Source organism: Alosa pseudoharengus, unplaced genomic scaffold, assembly GCF_046254945.1.
Source record: "Alosa pseudoharengus isolate Yale_2024_CS ecotype anadromous, Long Island Sound unplaced genomic scaffold, YU_APseudo_1.1 YU_APseudo_1.1_scf_3, whole genome shotgun sequence".
Classification (NCBI taxonomy): Eukaryota; Metazoa; Chordata; class Actinopteri; order Clupeiformes; family Clupeidae; genus Alosa; species Alosa pseudoharengus.
The window spans coordinates 25,019,924-25,038,802 of NW_027468718.1; the positions used below are offsets into that span (position 1 = coordinate 25,019,924).

Here is an 18,879-nt window from a genome sequence, read left to right on the forward strand (position 1 = left end):
TCATATCATGTGGGTCACCAGTAACAATACAGCTTTACAAATGTGCTAAACAAAGGGTTAACTCCTTGACCATGGCCCCGCCCCCTTCCCTTCCGGAGTGTAAGAGGAGCTGTTATTACATTCCTTAGGCTGTTAGGGTTATGGCTGCACGACTGGCTCTCAGCTTGGCTGGTCAGCTGAGCCAATGGCTACGACCGCGGCCTATATCCATGGTGCTTCGCTGCAGGCGAGGGGTCGGGGGAAATTCCGCGGCGTCTGTGGGGGTGCTGGACAGCCCGGGCAAACTAAAGACACATGAGGATCTGCCACAGATCAAAACCTGGGAGGTCTTGTACAGATTGATTTTCAAAGGCTATCTCAATCATCTGCACGAGCTTCAGGTATGGTGTAGCATAGCACCAGAAACTTCTGGGCTTTGTGCTCTCTAGACATGATTACATAATGGATCCATGTGCTGAATTCTGTGTGGTATAACACTAATGACTTTCATTTCTGACCAACACTGGCAGTGACATAAATAAATAAGCAAGATGTCTGTTATTTATGCAGGTGTTACTGAGCTCATGTTGCCACAGCAACTCTCTAAAAAGAACAGAATGAGATAAGGCATTTTTACTGCCTAAATGTCAGGTGATCCCAAGAGCGCTTTACACTTAATATTTCCCCTCTGCAGGATTGCCCTTAACTCATTTGTAATACATGCTTGTTTTGTGTGTATTAACCAGAGGCGGACAGAGTACACAGCTTCATTACTTGAGTAAAAGTACAGATACCCTTTGCTAAATTTTACTCAAGTACAAGTAAAAGTACAACAGTCAGATGTCTACCTAAGTAAATGTACTGAAGTACTTGTTTTTAAAAGTACTTGAGTATCAAGAGTACAAGAGTAGCCTACATTTTCTAAATATTGCATTACTACTGCCACAGTGCTTACATTTATGTACAGAAACGTTCTACATGGAGTTATGAAAAATGTTAATGTTAATACCTTGGAGAATTTAAAATGAATTGGAAGTAAAATCAAGTCATTTTCATCTTTTTACCATGTTGCCAGGGATGGGCAGTATTTCTAATACATGTATTTCAAATACGTATTTCAAATACAAAATACTATTTTGTAATTGAAACACTTGAAGTGAAAACTATCATTAACTTGTTCAGAAAATTGAAATAGTCTGGCGAGGTGGGGCCACAGGTTGGCACATTCCCGGGATGGACCTGCTGCGTCTTCATCCATTGTTTCGTCCATAGTTTCGTCTCTTATCTAAATCTGACCATGGAGTTGACTTTGCCGGAAAGCTGAAGGTGATTGCTGATAGGCTGTCCCAATCAGTGGCGCCTGCACAATCCAATCACGTTTGAGAGGGAAACAACAAATTGAGGGTTTCCGAGATTTTTCATTTTTTCTTTTTTTTTAGAAGTAGTAACAGGTACTCACGTTTATGGATAGAAATGTAGTGGAGTAAAGAGTACAATATTTGCCTCTCAAATGATACTCAAGTAAAGTACAGATCCCTCAAAATTGTACTCAAGTACTGTACTCAAGTAAATGTACTCCGTTACTGTCCGGCTCTGGTATTAACTTTTTTTTTCCTGATTACCAGTTAATTTGTGATTCCAGATATATGAGAAACAGATATATGGACCCATATATAAAGTGGCTACTGGCAGCCTTCACTCAATAACATTGAACAGTGTGGAGCTGGTTGAGGAGCTACTCAGGAAGGATGAGAAGTTCCCTTCTCGTGGAGACATGAGTCTCTGGACTGAGTATCGAGACATGAGAGACATCGGCTATGGCCCCTTCACAGAGTAAGGAAGTTCTGTTATTGTGTGAACTGTATATGATATTGAAATATAATGGTACAGAATTTAATACAGTAACAAAGAGGAAGAGAGAGAGAAGCTACTGCCTATTTATTCCAAGTGTTAATATACAATATGACTTATTTTGGTGACGGACAACCCTTACAATGAAGTTTTACTGATTACGATTATATGTTCACATAAATATTGATAACTGCCCCAGCAGTTCTGAATAACCATGCACTGCATATTGCCCCCAAGGCTGAAATACAACCCCGAATCAGAAAAAGTTGGAACGTTGTGTAGAATGCGAAAAAAAACAATGTTGTAATCTGCAGATCTCGTAAACTCATACTTAGTTGCCAAAAAGTTGTGCGATGATAAAGAAAACAAAAAGAAGGAATGTTTGACAACTAATTAGGGTAACTAGCGATACGATCGGGTGTGAAAAAGAGTATCCCAGAGGGACAGAGTCTCTTAGAGGTAAAGATGTAGGGGTATTCATCGCTCTGTGAAAACCTGTGTTTACAAATGATGAAACAATGCCATTTTAATGCTTCTTAACATGAAATTGTGAAGTATTTGGGGAGTTCATCATCTACAGTACATAATGCTTATATCATTAAAATATTCAGAGAATCCAGATAAATCTTTGCATTGCAAACTAGGGATAGAGCTCTGACAATATTGGATGGCCGTGGTCATTGGACCTCAGGTGCACTGCATTAAAACCAGACCTGTTTCTGTAAAGAAAATCATTGTATGGGCTCAGGAAAACCTCTGATAACCATTGTCTATGAGCACAGTTTGATACTCAATTCAGAAAGGCTAGAGTAACCATGCAACAGCCAAAATTGTATTTAGGCATGATACAGAAATACCACCATCTGGGACTGAGCTTCTTTAAAATGTAAAATGACTGTAAAGTGGACTGTAAAGTGGAAAAGGTCCTGTGGATAGACCAATCAATATTTGCAATTCTTTTTGGAAATCATGGACTCATCTGGGCTAAAGAGGAGAGGGCCTATCCAAGCATCCAACCTTTCCAAGTTGTTTTGGTCCTCAATTCGAAACTCAACATACGGTATATGACGGTGTGGAAGTTGATGGTAATTTTGATACCATAGATTTAGTAGAGACCCAGTCAGACCAATAGTATGAAAAATCAGGAATAGAGTTTATTTACAATGATGCGCATCAAGGGAGAGACAGCATGACTTCACCTAAAGATCCATCAGCTGCTCTAACTAGACAAGGAAATAGTTAGAGTTTAAGTATCCTTCCAGGCTGATGGGAGATGGCGTTGGTCATCCCATCTCACGTGGACTACACTGAATCAGACCCTGATTAGTGGCAGCCTGGCAATCCGGAGCAGATAGCTACTGACGCAGCCATGCAGAACAGTGAAACACTGCAAAGTCATAATATTCCTGCTATCTCTAAACACAGTCACACAGAGATATACACAGGGACAGTACAGATAGCATACGGTCATTACATAGAATCATACTTTTAGTATCAAAGTGACCCACTAATGAGAAATGCAGAACATTAACCCACATATTGGAATATTGGACATAATGCAGAACATTAAACCATATATTGGAATATTGGACATAAAGTTCTATTCCACTTTCTCTGAAAGTGCAATAGTGCCTACAGCATGGACATCTTGCACATCTGGCAAGGCACAATCAATTCGGACTGATGTATACAGGTATTTAGCAACATATAGGCCTACTGCCATCCAGGCAATGTTTTTTTCCAGGGAAGATCTTGAATATTTCAGGAAAACGATGCCAAAGTGAATTCTGCACATTTTAGTCTAGCAACTCTCCGTTGGCTTGCGAGCTGAAAAAATTAGACTTCGATCAGGCCAATCACATCGTGTATAGAGTCGGTAGGCAGGCTTCACATAATGATTGATGGCAGAGTTGTGACTGTTTGGCGTGAATTCCCTGCTACTTGCGTGACACAAGTTTTTTTTTTCTCTAAAAACTGTAGCAACTGGTCTTCTCAGTTCCTAAACAGAATTTTGTTAAATGAAGAGGTGAAGCAGCACAGTGGTAAACATTCCATGTCCCAACTTTTTTAAAAACATGTTGCTGGCATTAAATTCAAAATGATCATATATTTTCCATGAAATAGTGAAGATTTTCGTTTTCAACATTTGATATGTTGTCTATGTCCTTTTTGATTATATGGGTTTACAATACTTGTGATCACATTCTGTTTTTATTTGCATTTTACACAACGTCCCAACTTTTTCTGATTTGGGGTTGTGCAATTGTAAACTAACAGGGATAATCCTCCTCATTCTTTGTTAATGCTGAAAAATGCTAAAGGTGTTTTGCAATAATCTGACCTGATTCAGTGTGACCTTCTGCATGTGTCTTGTAGAGAGGGGGAGAAGTGGTACAGACTGAGAGCTGTGCTCAACAAGCGCATGCTACACCCCAAGGACTCGGTGCAGTATGCAGGCGTTGTCAATGAGGTTGTTACTGACTTTATCAAGAGAATATACCACCTACGAAAGACCAGTCCAACAGGGGATCTAGTGACAAATCTCTCCAATGAGCTCTACCGTTTCTCTCTTGAGGGTACTGGTTCATCAGAGGATTCTCAAATATCTACTATGATATGATTTACCAGGTTGAAGTACATTATGATCATATACCAGTTCCTGGACATGGCTTTAAAATGTAATCACTCATTTCCTTTCTCCATCTATATGAAGGAATCTCATCTATTCTCTTTGAAACTCGGATTGGGTGTTTGGAAAATGAAATCCCAAAGGAGACGCAGGATTTCATCGACTCTATCGCCCAAATGTTTACCTACAGCATGCCTGTGGTGCTTACACCCAAGTGGACACGTAGCATCCTGCCACTTTGGGATCGTTACATTAGAGGTTGGGAGGGCATCTTCAAATTTGGTGAGTGAGTTACAGACACTACAATGTACTTGAGGATGTGTTTCATGAAATATCTCCAAATGCTGAAAATAAATATATAATAAATAAATAAATAAATGCTCTGAAATGGTCTTTTAGCTGGACAGCTAATAGACATAAAGATGGAGGCCATTCAGAAGCGTGTGGACACAGACCAAGAAGTGGACGGAGAGTATCTGACCTACCTGCTCTCCAACACCAACATGACCAATAAAGAGGTGTATGGAAGCATTGCTGAGCTGCTTTTGGCTGGAGTAGACACGGTATGAATGACTTGGTTTTGGGTTATGTATGTAGAAAATAATGATTGGTGTGTCAACTACTATTATGTGTTTTTTTAAGACCTCAAACACCATGATGTGGACACTGTATCAGCTCTCTCGAGAACCTGAAGTTCAAGACACTTTATATCAAGAGGTGAACCATTGTGTTAAAGGAGATGGCATTCCTACTGCACAGGATGTTACAAATATGCCTTATCTTAAGGCTGTCATCAAGGAAGCTCTCAGGTAAACATTTTTTACATTAAATATTTGTCTTTATACATTTGTTATTACATTTGTGCTCATAAGTTTACATACCCTGGTAGAATTTGTATAATGTATACCATTTTTTGAAAGAAAACACAAGTGATCAGGCCAAACACATTACTTTTATATTAATAGAATTCAAAGGCACAAAATAAAGCAATCATTAAACAAAACATAGCAATAAAGAAAGCAATGAGACATACCCGTAGTTCTTATAACCGTGTCCTACCTTTACCATCAGTGACTGCTTGCTTGGCCATAAATGGCCTACATTTTATAGTATTTTAAGGTTTTACCTTTTCTTTTTTATTATTGTATTGTTTTATTTAGTTTTAATGTATTTTTTTTATCCTGCAGCACTTTGAGGTTTCTTGAAAATGTAACGTTTGTTACAAATAAAATATATTATTATTATTATTATTATTATTAAATGGTGTCACCTGACCACTATACCTAAATAAAAGAAAGATATTCTGTCAGGGTATGTAAACTGAGGAGCACAAGTATAAGTATGAAGAGTTCAGAATATCGCTGCATTGTTTTATTGTTGTCATGTTATCTAGGATGTACCCAGTTGTACCAATGAATGCTCGGCGCATGTCCGAAAAAGACGTAACTATCGGTGGCTATTTTTTCCCAAAGAAGGTGAGGTAGTTTTGTGTTGTCTACTGAGGAACTATCATGGCTCCCCACTTGCTTATACTGTCCCTTCAAGACTAAAATGTGTAACGTGGTCCTTTGTTTGATTATACCAGACAGCTTTCACATTATGCCATTACTCCATCTGCCATGATGAAAAAGTATTCCCTGAACCATCAAAGTTCAAACCAGAGCGCTGGCTAAGGGATGGAAGAACCCGGCCAAATCCCTTTGGCTCCATTCCCTTTGGCTTTGGGGTGAGAGGCTGTGTGGGCCGCCGCATAGCAGAGCTGGAGATGTACCTCGCTCTGGCAAGGGTGAGCCATTACAAAGTTCATTTGATATGATCATATTTGGAGGAGGATGAGTTCATGCTAGGGTTGGGCCAATCGTGATGGTTGACCGACATTACGATGGGAAGCAACCATCGTGATGCCACGCCCCCACAAGCCAGACACGCAGTAATTCTATGGACTCTGCTTTGACATAGGCTAAAACATAAAAACATTTCCCTGCAAATGAATTTGAGCCTAGTACTGATGCATATGAAGGTTACTTTAAAGACTGTCAGCCAGAGAGTGTAAAAAAGAAGGACTTATCTGTATGTGAAACTATGTGAAACTACTGTCTTATTCAAATAATTCCTGAATGTGACATTGTTATTGTCTTTTTTACATGTCTTGCACTGTACATTGAGCATCAAATATTTAATATTTCAGCAGAAAATAGTCCTTATGAATTACTATTATTGTTACGATTAGAGGAAATTCTTGCTGATTGTTACAGTTTTACTGTACACATCGTCAATAAAGGGGACATCGCCCAACCCTAGTTCATGCAGGAGTTCGCGTATTTCTGATTTCTGTATTTCTGTATTTCTTTCCAAACTGTTCATGACTGTAGGATCATGTGTGTGGACCCATTAAAGTCGGATGGACATGACTGCAGTACTACCGCAGCACAGCATTGTTGAGCAGTCTTTGCTGCTTTACCGATGACCTCCTTTTTTGTCCTTCTAGATCATCAAGCTGTTTGAAATCAGACCAGACCCTAGTATTGGTGATGTGAAAGTCATCAATCGCACTGTGCTGGTAGCAGACAGACAAGTGAACCTGCACTTTCTGGAAAGGAATGGTAACATTGTACTGTGATTCTTTTTGCAGAATTGATGATGACAATCAAAAAAGATTGCTACACTTGTTTGTGACATCTTCTCAGTGCTACTGTGAAAAGAGCTTCCTGTATATTATATCACATACAGTATATTTTTTATAGCACAGATTTGCATGTGTAGGTGTATACAAAGCAACCTGAAGCTTGTTAATGCCCTGAACCTATAAGTGGCTAAGAGACCATCAAATGTAAATGTACTACACTTTGCATGAGGTCAAATTAATATGAGATACTGTATAAGGCATTTTGTATTTTGAATAGATTTGACATATATTTTTCCACATTTATTGTTGTAGGTTGTATTTCCTACATATGTTTAAGAGCTGATGTGATCAAACCCTGGCACATGGAATGTATAGTTAAATACAGTATGTAGTATATATGGTACACAATACGTACGATGAATTGAAGTTAAAATTAAGTGAACATTATGGATTAAGAAGGAACCTTATTTTTTGCCCCCTACAAGATAAAGTAATTCATTATATGGTGATTTGTAAATCTTTTCTGGTAATCTTTAAATAAACTAGCCTGTTTTTACCAAATTGACTTGAACAGTGTTTTCATATTGAAGTGAAGATAGCAGGGGCGGAGTGGGATATTACAGAGAAATTTCAAGCTCAACATGTTGAGAAGAAGACATACCATACATAACATGTTAAAATACATAAATACATACAAAAAATTACATTTATTGATAAAATCCCCTCTTTAATGTTAAAGTGATTGCACAAATATTCACCCTCTTCAAGTCAGCGTTTAGTAGATGCCGCAATTACAGCATGGAGCCTGCGTGGATTGGTCTCAGTTTGGCTTGCACATATGCAATTATACTCCATTTTCTTTGTAAAACTGCTCAAGCTCTGTTAGGTTGAAAAGGGGTTGGGTATGAACAGATGTGTTCAAGTCCAACCACAAATTTCTATAGGATTTAGGTGTAGGCTTTGACTCTGCCTCTCCAGAGCATTCACCTTGTTGTCTTTAAACAATTTCTGTGTAGTTTTCGCTGTATGCTTCGGCTCATTGTCTTGCTGGAAAGTAAATCTTCTCCCAAGTCGTAGCTCTCTTGCAGACTGAATCAGATTGTCCTCCAGAATTTCCATATATTTTGCTTAATTCATTTTACCCTGGGTTATTGCACGCACAGAAAATAACCACTCGGTGAGTTGCACAGTTTTGAAAATTAACTTTAAGGGTTATTTTAAGGACATGTTTTTGCATGCCTGTAGCCAGCCTCTCTGAAGCAGTCAAAGGCGATTCTAAACGAGTCAAAAAGTTGAGACAGGACCCATCGTCAACATTTCTGTGTCCACCAGTCTAGTTCATCCAAAACAAACCAGAAACGGGACATAAATACACCATGTCTGCCATCTTAATTATGCATGATTGTCACATTATGTATTTCATAATGCTGAAAGATGGCTCTAGACACGACATATGTGTTAAAAGCAGCATAGCATCATAAATGTAGAAAAAGGGCATATTTTGGTGGCCATATTTGAAGTCAAGATATGGGCCACTTGGGGGCGCTATGTGTTGGGGTCCATTTACCAATTAATTTCTAATTTGTCTGATACATTTTTGATTACACTTTACTTGACAGTGTCGACATAAGAGTGACATGACACTGTCATGAATGTGTCATAAACAAGTCATAAACGTTTATGACTTAAAGCTTCTGTTATTAAGTGAGATTCTGTTTTTGTCATAACAAATTAGGGTTACGATTAGGGTTAGAGGTTAGGGTTAGGTTTATTTAAAACCGCCCCCCCCCCCTCTTTATTCCATATTATTATTATTATTATTTAAATATTGTTATTTCTTTTTAAAATGGCTTCAAATATATATATATATAAATATTAATATATTTCAATTTCATTGGCACTGTGCATTACAGGGGTGAAATCTATGATAGACAAGTAGATTTGATAATATGCAAAGATGAAAAGCCAATAGGACAGTGGCTATATGAAAATATTCTGTGCTCAGTTGATACTTCTGTCCTTTACTAAATTAGCTATTCTTTGGTGCCAATCCTCAGATCACAGGAAATCACTGAACAGAATTTGGCAACTCAAAGCCTTAGGTCCGCAACCGGTGTGCAACAGGATGTTTGCTAAAAAACGAAAAGTAACTGACTTATTTTGTGTCTCTTTCTAGCTTGTGCACTACATACATTTGCCATCTAGTAACTGATTTATTAGCCAGTAACTGATCCATTTGCCAACTAGTATAACTGATCCAGCTATTTTGCATCGGTAAGACTCGGTTTTATTCACTGGTCGTGGAGTTACTGTGTCTCAGTTGTAACCAGGCAGTGCACATGAATATGATGAGGAGCAGGAGCCCCTGGTTGTTCTTAAAGCAAGCAGCCACCGCGGGCTTTTGCAGTACAAAGATGGCCAGTAAAGTGGCAACCACTGTCAGTGATGCCAAGCTGAAATCAATAGAAGATCTTCCCCGTGTTGGGACTTTGAAGATGCTGTTCAGGGTGATTTCCAAAGGCTATCTCAGTCGTCTGCATGAGCTGCAGGTAAGCTGATCACTTTGGAGTGTAAATACACCTTGTGTCAATCAGCATCAATATCATTTGTGTTTATCAACTTGGTGTTATCTAAACCAGTCTGGTTTTAATGTGTATATTAAAATGTGTCTAATTATTGTTTAAAATGAAACCACAATGCCAGATTGTGTATTGAGACTGAAAGATACCTCACTGACTTGGGGTTTTATCCATTTTCAAGCTTTGCCATGACTGCTAGGTCTATGAGAAACAGCTATATGGTTCCATGACTGTTGTTGTCCCAATCACTAGGTCTATGAGAAACAGCTCTATGGCTCCATGTACAGAGCATGTGCTGGCAGTGTTCAGTCCGTTGCTGTGAACAGTGCAGATTTAGTGGAGGAGCTGTTCAGAAATGATGACAAGTTCCCCTCTCGCGGAGACATGGCGCTGTGGACAGAGTACCGAGACATGAGAGGCTATGGCTATGGTCCCTTCACAGAGTAAGGACGTTATGGCAATGTGTGGCACATATCAAAATATATTAGCATATTGAATGACTGTTAGAGTATAATTTGAATTTTATTGAACAAACCTCAAAGAAACAAAACTCCAGAAGCAAATTTCTTCACAGTACGATGATCACGCATAAGTTTTCGGGAAATATCCAATGTTTTCATACCTTGTCCAAGGTAGATTGATTTCAATGATCCAGAACCCTGAGACACAATACCATCCATGAGTTTAATTGAAAAACAAAAAAATAAATGTTTATGAGTATGACACATAAATCCAATTTGCATAATAATTTGGAACACAGTGTAGGCCTACAGCACAGTTAATCAGTAAGAATAGAGGGTTCACTTCGACAAATGAGCGTTATAATTAACAGTCCTTTTTCATTTAATTTCACACACATCTAGACAAGGTAAGAAGTGGTACAGACTGAGAGCTGTGCTAAACAAGCGCATGCTACACCCCAAGGACTCGGTGCAGTATGCAGGCGTTGTCAGTGAGGTCGTCACCGACTTCATCAAGAGAATATACCACCTACGCAAGACCAGTCCAACAGGGGATCTAGTGACTGATCTATCCAATGAGCTCTACCGTTTTGCTCTTGAAGGTAATCATTATAATAGATAAGAAATAATGTAATGTTAAATAGATGAAAGAATAGTGTAGATATGTGGACCAAAGATGCCATGTCATGATATATGACGTCTACTGTACCTAGCTGGTGTTGGAGCTTGTCCTCTTTAACATGAATCCGAAATGACCAAATATCAGTTTCATACTCCATGTAATCTCATTGCTTTCCTCCATCTATATGAACAAGGAATCTCATCTATTCTCTTTGAAACTCGGATTGGGTGCTTGGAGAAAGAGATCCCAGTTGAAACACAGGACTTCATAGACTCTATTGCCCAAATGTTTACCTACAGCATGCCTGTGGTACTTACACCCAAATGGACTCGAAATATCCTTCCATTCTGGAAAAGGTACACTGCTGGTTGGGAAGGCATCTTTACATTTGGTGAGTTGGTTACTGAACAATGTTATGAAATAAAAAACATAATACTGATACTTACAGTGGTCAGTGTATCATAATGTTGACCATCCTTTAGCTGGGCAGCTAATAGACATGAAGATGGAGGCCATTCAGAAGCGTGTGGACACAGACCAAGAAGTGGACGGAGAGTATCTGACCTACCTGCTCTCCAACACCAACATGACCAATAAAGAGGTGTATGGAAGCATTGCTGAGCTGATTTTGGCTGGAGTAGACACGGTATGAATGACTTGGTTTTGGGTTATGTATGTAGAAAATAATTATTGGTGCGTCAACTACTATTATGTGTTTTTTAAAGACCTCAAACACCATGATGTGGACACTGTATCAGCTCTCTCGAGAACCTGAAGTTCAAGACACTTTATATCAAGAGGTGAACCATTGTGTTAAAGGAGATGGCATTCCTACTGCCCAGGATGTTACAAATATGCCTTATCTTAAGGCTGTCATCAAGGAAGCTCTCAGGTAGACTCTGTATAACATTAATTGATGAATTGCTTCACTTTGTCATGATCCCAATAGGCAATATCTATCGAGAGAATCAGACAATATGCTACTGACTTCAATGATGGGGTCAAATTTTGAAAATTACATTCATTTATAGGATGTATCCAGTTGTTCCCATCAATGCCCGCCTTATATCAGAGAAAGATATGATTGTTGGAGGATATTTCTTTCCCAAGAAGGTGATTTCTCAATCTAAACACTGTTGTACAGCCATCTTTATATCGTTACAATGCTGTGTGTGGTTCCAAAGCATTACAATTCACCATGCTTTCTCTCTGTCTCACCACAACAGACAATGTTTTCATTATGCCACTATGCTATAAGCCATGATGAAAAAGTATTCCCTGAGCCATCGAAGTTCAAACCAGAGCGCTGGTTAAGGGACGGAAGAGCCAGGCCCCTCCCCTTTGGCTCCATTCCCTTTGGCTTTGGGGTGAGAGGCTGTGTGGGCCGCCGGATAGCAGAGCTGGAGATGTACCTCGCTCTGGCAAGGGTGAGAACAAGCAACAGAAATGTATACGTAGGAAGCGTAGGAAATTTTTTTTACATTTATTTTGTGAATGTGACGTTTGAATGTGTGTGTGGTGTCAGCCTCTTACTACTATCTAAATGTGTAATTTAATGGGTAATCTTGTTATTTATTTTCTCTTTCCCACCTACAGATGATCAAGCTGTTTGAGGTCAGACCAGATCCAAATGTGGGTGAAATGAAAGTTCTGAATCGTACTGTGCTGATTGCAGACAGACAATTAAACCTACACTTCATCGAGAGGAGTGATACTTCTACTCAATAAGCCTACACTCATTTCTAATTAAACCTACATTTTATCGAGAGGAGTGATACTTCTACTCATTTCTAATGGCTTTGTTGTATCTAATTTTTGGGTTTCAATTTTTTGGGGTTGTCAGGTCACACCCATGATAACTTAAAGGTGTCATTAATGGTGTATTTTTCACTTAAAAACGTTTTTTTTTATTGTAGAAAAACTATAGAAGATAATAGGGGACAGTCCATTTTTCAGAATTTGTAATTTTCAAAAGTGATTCTAATAAAGAAAAAAACATCTGATAACCTAATGAATGACATATTCCTATATAGAACAACTACCAGATTTTTTTTGGATTAAATAAATTTGATTCTATTCCAGAACAGATAATCTAGTCGAATGTCCTAGTACATCAGCTTTGTGTGTCTTTTTACATGTTTCCTCAGTAGTTTTCATTAAATTCCAAGTGAGTTTTGGTTTTAAAATGGCTTGCATTAGGCCTAGTCTGTGTTTCTATACACCAAATTACACTGTGCTGCAGACTGAGTAAGATTTTCATGTAAGGCCTATAGACCTATTAGTTCACAGGTCTTCTTTTTTTCCCTTTTTTACAGTTATATGAGTGTAGATGTCTAACTTGCATCACATGGCACTATTCTTTATTGGATAAAAAATGTTATAGGCCTATGACAGATGTCCTATATAGCAATAAAACACTAAAAGTGCGGTAATGGGATCTGTGGACGCCCTGCAACGCACAAATTACACTAGAGCTTTCAGTGACCAATATATGTCGGTAGATGGTGCCGCTACCCCATGTAGGCGAGGCCTAGGCTTACTGCGAATTCAGGAAGTCGAGTCGAGTCATCAGTCGGCTGATCAGAACGTCATTGGACGCCACCAGTGCAGCAGCTGCCATGCTAATGCTGGACGTTTTCCTAGAACATGAGAACACGCTCATAGCTCATCTAAACAAGCTCCTGGAGCTCCAGAAAGAGGCGACAGAAGTAGAAAATAGAATACGAAAACGGTACGTTCACATTTCAGTATGTTTGGTCGTGTACAGACTTGTTTGCAAATGCATTTTTAACTCGAAGGCTAGCAACTAGCTACCAGTGTGCTAAAAACAATAGCGACGTGACTGTTGTCTGTGAGTGTTGATCTGCTTCTAGTATTCTATGCAACGCATATCTTCTAACATCTTTAGAAGAAAATGCATTTTAGAAGCTGGATGTGAAGAACACCGTCTTGGCTGTCCAAAAGAGGAAGATGAAAACGACTAAGAAGTGGTGTTCTAGAAAAGTTTGGCCAAAACCAAAGACAAAGTTAAATATATGCTTCTATCAACATTGTGTTGGTTGTATTACGTATATGACGTGTCTTGCTGACACTATTCCTGTGTTTTGTAATAAAAGTGTTAAACCTTACATTTTATGTTTCTTTATTTATAAATCAGTATAATGAGGGGGACATGGAAAGGCTTGTGTCGCACAGTAATCACATTGTAGAACCATATAAAGCCATTCCAATGAATGTGTATGAAAATGTCACATTCCAGACTCAAAATGGGCCATTTCAGCCATTTGCACCTGTTATTTTTAAAAGGCATAAGCACTTAAATCTGTGTGTGCATCAGAAAAGGTCACATTCCAGACTCAATGGGCCATACAGTGGCAGTGTCATGTCACTCTTATGTAGATACATACCATTATGAAATCCTTCCAGCTTCATCACACCTACTTACAATTAATGTTTCTGTCATTATAGACCAGTCTATTTAATGGGGGGAAATGGAAAGTTCACATTCCAGACTCAATGGGCCATACAGTGGCAGTGTCATGTCACTCTTATGTAGATACATACCATTATGAAATCCTTGGCCACAACTTTGCACTGACATGGTTCACACTATCTGCGGGTGTGATGGCTCATATGATTTATGGGTGTGATAACAATGCAAGGTATCCTTTGCATGACTGCAGTGAGGTGCCTTTGTAACAAAACATACTTGGGTGACATAAACACTCAGGCTTGGATAAGTTACTCAATATGTGTTTATTTTGAATAAAAAAGTTACAACAATAACAAAAGTGCAAAATAAGATTACAACACAAAAGGTTAATTTAAGTTAAAAAATAGTACCAAATGTTACAAAAAAAGTAAAGTAAAAAAATAGTCAAAAAATCTTCACAAATCTTCCCGCCTCACTTGCTTCTCCACCATCCTGCTGAACAACTGGATGAGGGCACTTCTATCTTCCCTCATCGCCCTCATCTCCGCCAGGGTCTGTTCATGGCTCTGTGCAAGCCTCTGTGCAGCAGTCAGCAGACGTGTGTCAGCAGAATCAGACCTCTCGAGGTAGGCCAAGAGGCCATCCTCGAGCCTGTGCCGCTTCGGCGCCCTCGGGGTGCCAGAGGGTCTGGTGGGGACGCGAGCTGGAGTGCGCCTGGCTGAGGGTGAAGCTGGAGATGGAGAAGAGGAGCTGGTGGACTGCACTGGAGAGGGAGCTCTGCCAGAGGGTGTGGTGGGGTCACGAACTGGTGTTCGCCTGGCTGATGGTGAAGCTGGAGAAGAGGATGGTGAAGATGGAGAAGAGGAGCTGGTGGACTGCACTGGAGAGGGAGCCGATGAGGGATTCGAGTGTGGTGCGCTGGACCGCCTCAGAGCCTCAGGAAAATAAACACAATACATGTTACAGATATTGTAACAGATATAGTATTCCTATACTTATAGGAATACTATTGTATTTTGGGACATACTATAGAAGTACTATAAAACTACTATAGTGGCTTTAGGATATTATAGAGGTATTACAGAACATAACAAACGTCTGAGCTGTACTGTAATCACAAAAGTAGTCATATAGTACTTCTATAGTAGGCCCTATGCCTGTCCACTAAACCACTAGCAGCAACACACATTATAATGTTTTTCTACAGAACATTTCAAGTAATTCTATTGTTGCAAGTCTTACATTTCAGTACTATTTTGCCATTTTCGCCTATTTATTTTTTCAACAAGTGCAGTCGCGTTTTTCTCGAGCCACCAGGGGCAGTGGCAAGCTAGTTGTTGTTATTGTTAGCAACGTAGCCTTTTAGCAAACCAGTTCGAAAACAAAACGTTACATTGTATTGCACGCACAGCAAAACCGTGTAATGCATACATTGGTGACCGGACTGAAGCAGCAATGTAAATAGGTGTGTACGAGCATTTAAACATTAATTTAAACGACATTAAAACGACCAACGTAGTACACATACAAAGACAATACAAATCAACTTACCATGACATGTGGGCGCAGCCATCTTTGTTTATCTCTGTTGTGCGAGTCGTACGTTCTTTCTGGTTCAGCTCGGAGTACTCTGAGGAGCCCGAGTCGGACGGCTGATATTACGACCTAAACGGGGCGTGTCTTCCCAAAATGCCGCAAGAAAGCTGGGTAATTTACACTTTCCAACCCGGGCGGCGGATTTACGAGACAAATAAAAGCAGCATAACTATCGACTGTATGCAACAAACTTTAGCCAGTAGGCTATCCTACAGCAACCTAGTCTTCTTATTCAGTGTAATTTAGATGATGAGATTAGACGGATGGATTAGATTATCAGATAACCGAACTGTAAAATTCATATTGGCGAACATATATTGGCTATAATATAAACACGTGCGCCACATTGTCCACTGACTCCAAAGGTCCGCTTTTTATTGCTTTATTCTTCTGCTCAATCAGCGTCTATACACTTCACTGTAGCCACAGTTGTCGCGAACAGCACATTGACATAGTTAATTAAAGTGTAGGCTAAGTATACTAATTCATTCATAGACGAGCTGAATAAATATTGCCTACAAAGTGCAGATAGAGTTAATTAGATTGCTTTTGATGTACAATGAATCGTATTCATACCGCCAAAGTAGTAGTAATAGGGGCCGGATTTGCGGGAATTGCAGCTGCAGCCACCTTATTTGAGGCTGGTTTTCAACATGTGCAGGTCCTGGAAGCCATGGGAAGAGTAGGTGGCAGAGTGTACACAATGAGACCATTTGGCTCTGACATCATAGAGCTGGGGGCAAACTGGATTCATGGCCAGGAAGGGAACCCTCTCTTTGAGCTTGGTAAAGAGCATGGTCTGCTTTCAGAGGGGCACTCAGCCAGCACTAAAATGTGCCTACCTGGATCTATAACCCCTTGTGACTACTTCTTCAAAGAGGATGGGAGGTTGCTGCAGGCTGAGGACGTCGAGCAGGTGTGTGCCCTCTTCAGTCAACTCACCACCAGGGCATTCGACTCTGAACTGGAAGATAGGCACCGCTGCCTTCGCCTTGGGGATTACCTTGACAACGCCTTTGCTGAGTCGCCATTGGCAGCAACAGAGGATGGCCTGAAGATTTTTGAGTGGTGCAAGAGGTGCGAGTGTACGGACGAGGCAAGCTCTTCCCTTTATGAGGTGTCTGCCTCCCAGATTTCGCACTATGAGGCCCTGGAGGGAGGCTTTTTTAATTCCCTTGGTCCAGGAGGGTATCAAGCATTTATAGACGTCCTTTTAAGAAAGTTGCCAGCAGGGGTCATTATGACAAGTACCCCTGTGGCACACATTGAATGGGCCTTAGATGAGAGTGGCGAGAGGTCAACTCATCCTGTGCAAATTGTTTGTGAACATGGTCAGAGCTTTGAAGCAGACCATGTAATAGTGACAGTCTCGTTGGGGGTTCTGAAGCAGAGGGCTGCACTGATGTTTCGTCCCCCTCTCCCAAACTCCAAGATGGCTGCCATTGATAAACTGGAAATTGGAACAGTAGACAAGATTTATCTCTGCTTTCCTGAGAGGTTTTGGCCAGAAGACTGTGCTGGGATACAACTTGTATGGGACAATGGACCTGAGGATGCCGCTGTCTACACTTCAGAGCTGGAAGGGGAGGCCTGGAAGGAGACATGGTTTAAAAAAATCTGTGGCTTTGACACGGTGGCTCGCCACCCGAATGTTCTGTGTGGCTGGATCACAGGCAGAGAGGCACTCCATATGGAGACATTGGAGGATGTAGAAGTAGGAGATGTTTGCATGAGGTGAGATTTTCTTTCCATATACTTTATGCCAGTAATAAAGGCCGTTTACTCTGAGAAGGACTACTCTCAAGTCATTACCTCTGTCCTTGAATTTCCCCTTGGGGATCAATAAACTATCTATCTATCTATCTATCTATCTATCTATAATTTTCTATGTTTAACACACTTGGAGTGTTTTCATGGTCAGGAGTACTGTAGGATACGTCCTTCAAAATGAACAAGCATCTCTGTTAATTTCTGAAGTATGATTCATGGTGGAATATATGAATACAAGTAGGTCTACTACTTGAAAATGATAAACATAAGGTGGTGGTCCTAATCTCTTTTGTTGTCCTAATCTCTTTTCCCCCAAAAGATTACTCAGGTCCTTCACTGGCTGGCCTGTGCCTGAGGTCTCTCAGGTGTTGATATCCAGGTGGGGGCGTGACCCTTACGTGCGTGGCTCCTACACGTTTGTGCCACAGGGGGTGCTAGCAGAAGAACATGGGGCTCTGGCTGCACCTCTCCCACCTGAGCCAAGTTCTGACGACAGAAAGGTATTTGTGTCCAACCATGACTAACTTTGTACCATCACTGGTGAAGTGAAACATCTGTGTAGTTGTCCTTGAGTATTCCAAGTAAGCGTTGTGTTGTAATATTTTTGTTGATTATGAAAGAAATTATTAGATGGTGCAGGTGAAAGGTGAATTCATTGTTATGTTTTGATTCTCTTTTCCTCCAGCCTCTGCAGGTGCTGTTTGCTGGAGAGGCGACACATGTGAACTTTTATACCACTACACATGGAGCTTATCTCACAGGTATCAGAGAAGCACAGAGACTTATTAACCTCTACACCTAAAGGTTCTTAGAAAAAGAATGACTCACTGCCATTATGGAATTCCTGGAAGTTCTCTTTCAGCTCATTCTAAATAGTCCATGACCTAACTAAGAATGATCTTTGTGGTTTTTGAAAGGTATCTGATACTGTCTAAAGGTAATTGATTTACCACGTTGTTTAAAGATAAAAGTAATAAAGAAGAGTCTTTATCTACCCTAATAATTGATTGTGCTTACTTGCAAAAGCCATAAAATGGAAAACATAGGGGGAAAAGCTACAGACAGGATAATTGATTTCATTGTTTGAACGGTTCTGGTTCATCTCTCTAATATCATTGGGTTACACCATTAATCATTTATTCCAATATTAATTTGTAATTTACAGAAAATCATGTTCGGTGTTCAATTAAATATATCTATATTTGTCATCTGGACACAACATCCGTGTAGTTTCTTTCCTAACTGCTGTTTATACTACTGCTCTATCTACTTTGAAGATACCCGATCAATGTGTCCTTTCATGTCATGAATACTGTGTCAAACAAAGTGTCAT

General features: G+C 39.9%; 3 protein-coding genes and 1 long non-coding RNA gene across 4 annotated transcripts; all 4 read left to right on the forward strand.

Moving 5' to 3' along the window:
- The first annotated feature begins 106 nt into the window (after positions 1-106).
- cyp27a1.1 (cytochrome P450, family 27, subfamily A, polypeptide 1.1) lies at positions 107-7,646 on the forward strand. The gene is made up of 9 exons (XM_076263708.1): positions 107-380; positions 1,622-1,812; positions 4,207-4,406; positions 4,544-4,741; positions 4,859-5,022; positions 5,102-5,268; positions 5,853-5,934; positions 6,045-6,245; positions 6,948-7,646. The coding sequence occupies exons 1-9, from the start codon at positions 141-143 to the stop codon at positions 7,077-7,079; spliced, it is 1,575 nt and encodes a 524-aa protein (XP_076119823.1). The 5' UTR covers positions 107-140; the 3' UTR covers positions 7,080-7,646.
- A 1,632-nt stretch (positions 7,647-9,278) lies between these two features.
- On the forward strand, positions 9,279-12,541 carry LOC143099693 (sterol 26-hydroxylase, mitochondrial-like). Its single transcript, XM_076262620.1, has 9 exons — positions 9,279-9,634; positions 9,917-10,107; positions 10,528-10,727; positions 10,941-11,138; positions 11,230-11,393; positions 11,473-11,639; positions 11,779-11,860; positions 11,974-12,174; positions 12,344-12,541. The coding sequence occupies exons 1-9, from the start codon at positions 9,425-9,427 to the stop codon at positions 12,473-12,475; spliced, it is 1,545 nt and encodes a 514-aa protein (XP_076118735.1). The 5' UTR covers positions 9,279-9,424; the 3' UTR covers positions 12,476-12,541.
- Positions 12,542-13,344: 803 nt separating this feature from the next.
- Positions 13,345-13,875, forward strand: LOC143099694 (uncharacterized). The gene is made up of 2 exons (XR_012981713.1): positions 13,345-13,478; positions 13,656-13,875. It is a non-coding gene; the product is annotated as an uncharacterized LOC143099694 (long non-coding RNA).
- A 2,087-nt stretch (positions 13,876-15,962) lies between these two features.
- On the forward strand, positions 15,963-18,736 carry LOC143100492 (spermine oxidase). The gene is made up of 3 exons (XM_076263710.1): positions 15,963-17,510; positions 17,866-18,046; positions 18,232-18,736. The coding sequence occupies exons 1-3, from the start codon at positions 16,336-16,338 to the stop codon at positions 18,346-18,348; spliced, it is 1,473 nt and encodes a 490-aa protein (XP_076119825.1). The 5' UTR covers positions 15,963-16,335; the 3' UTR covers positions 18,349-18,736.
- The last annotated feature ends 143 nt before the right edge of the window (positions 18,737-18,879 follow it).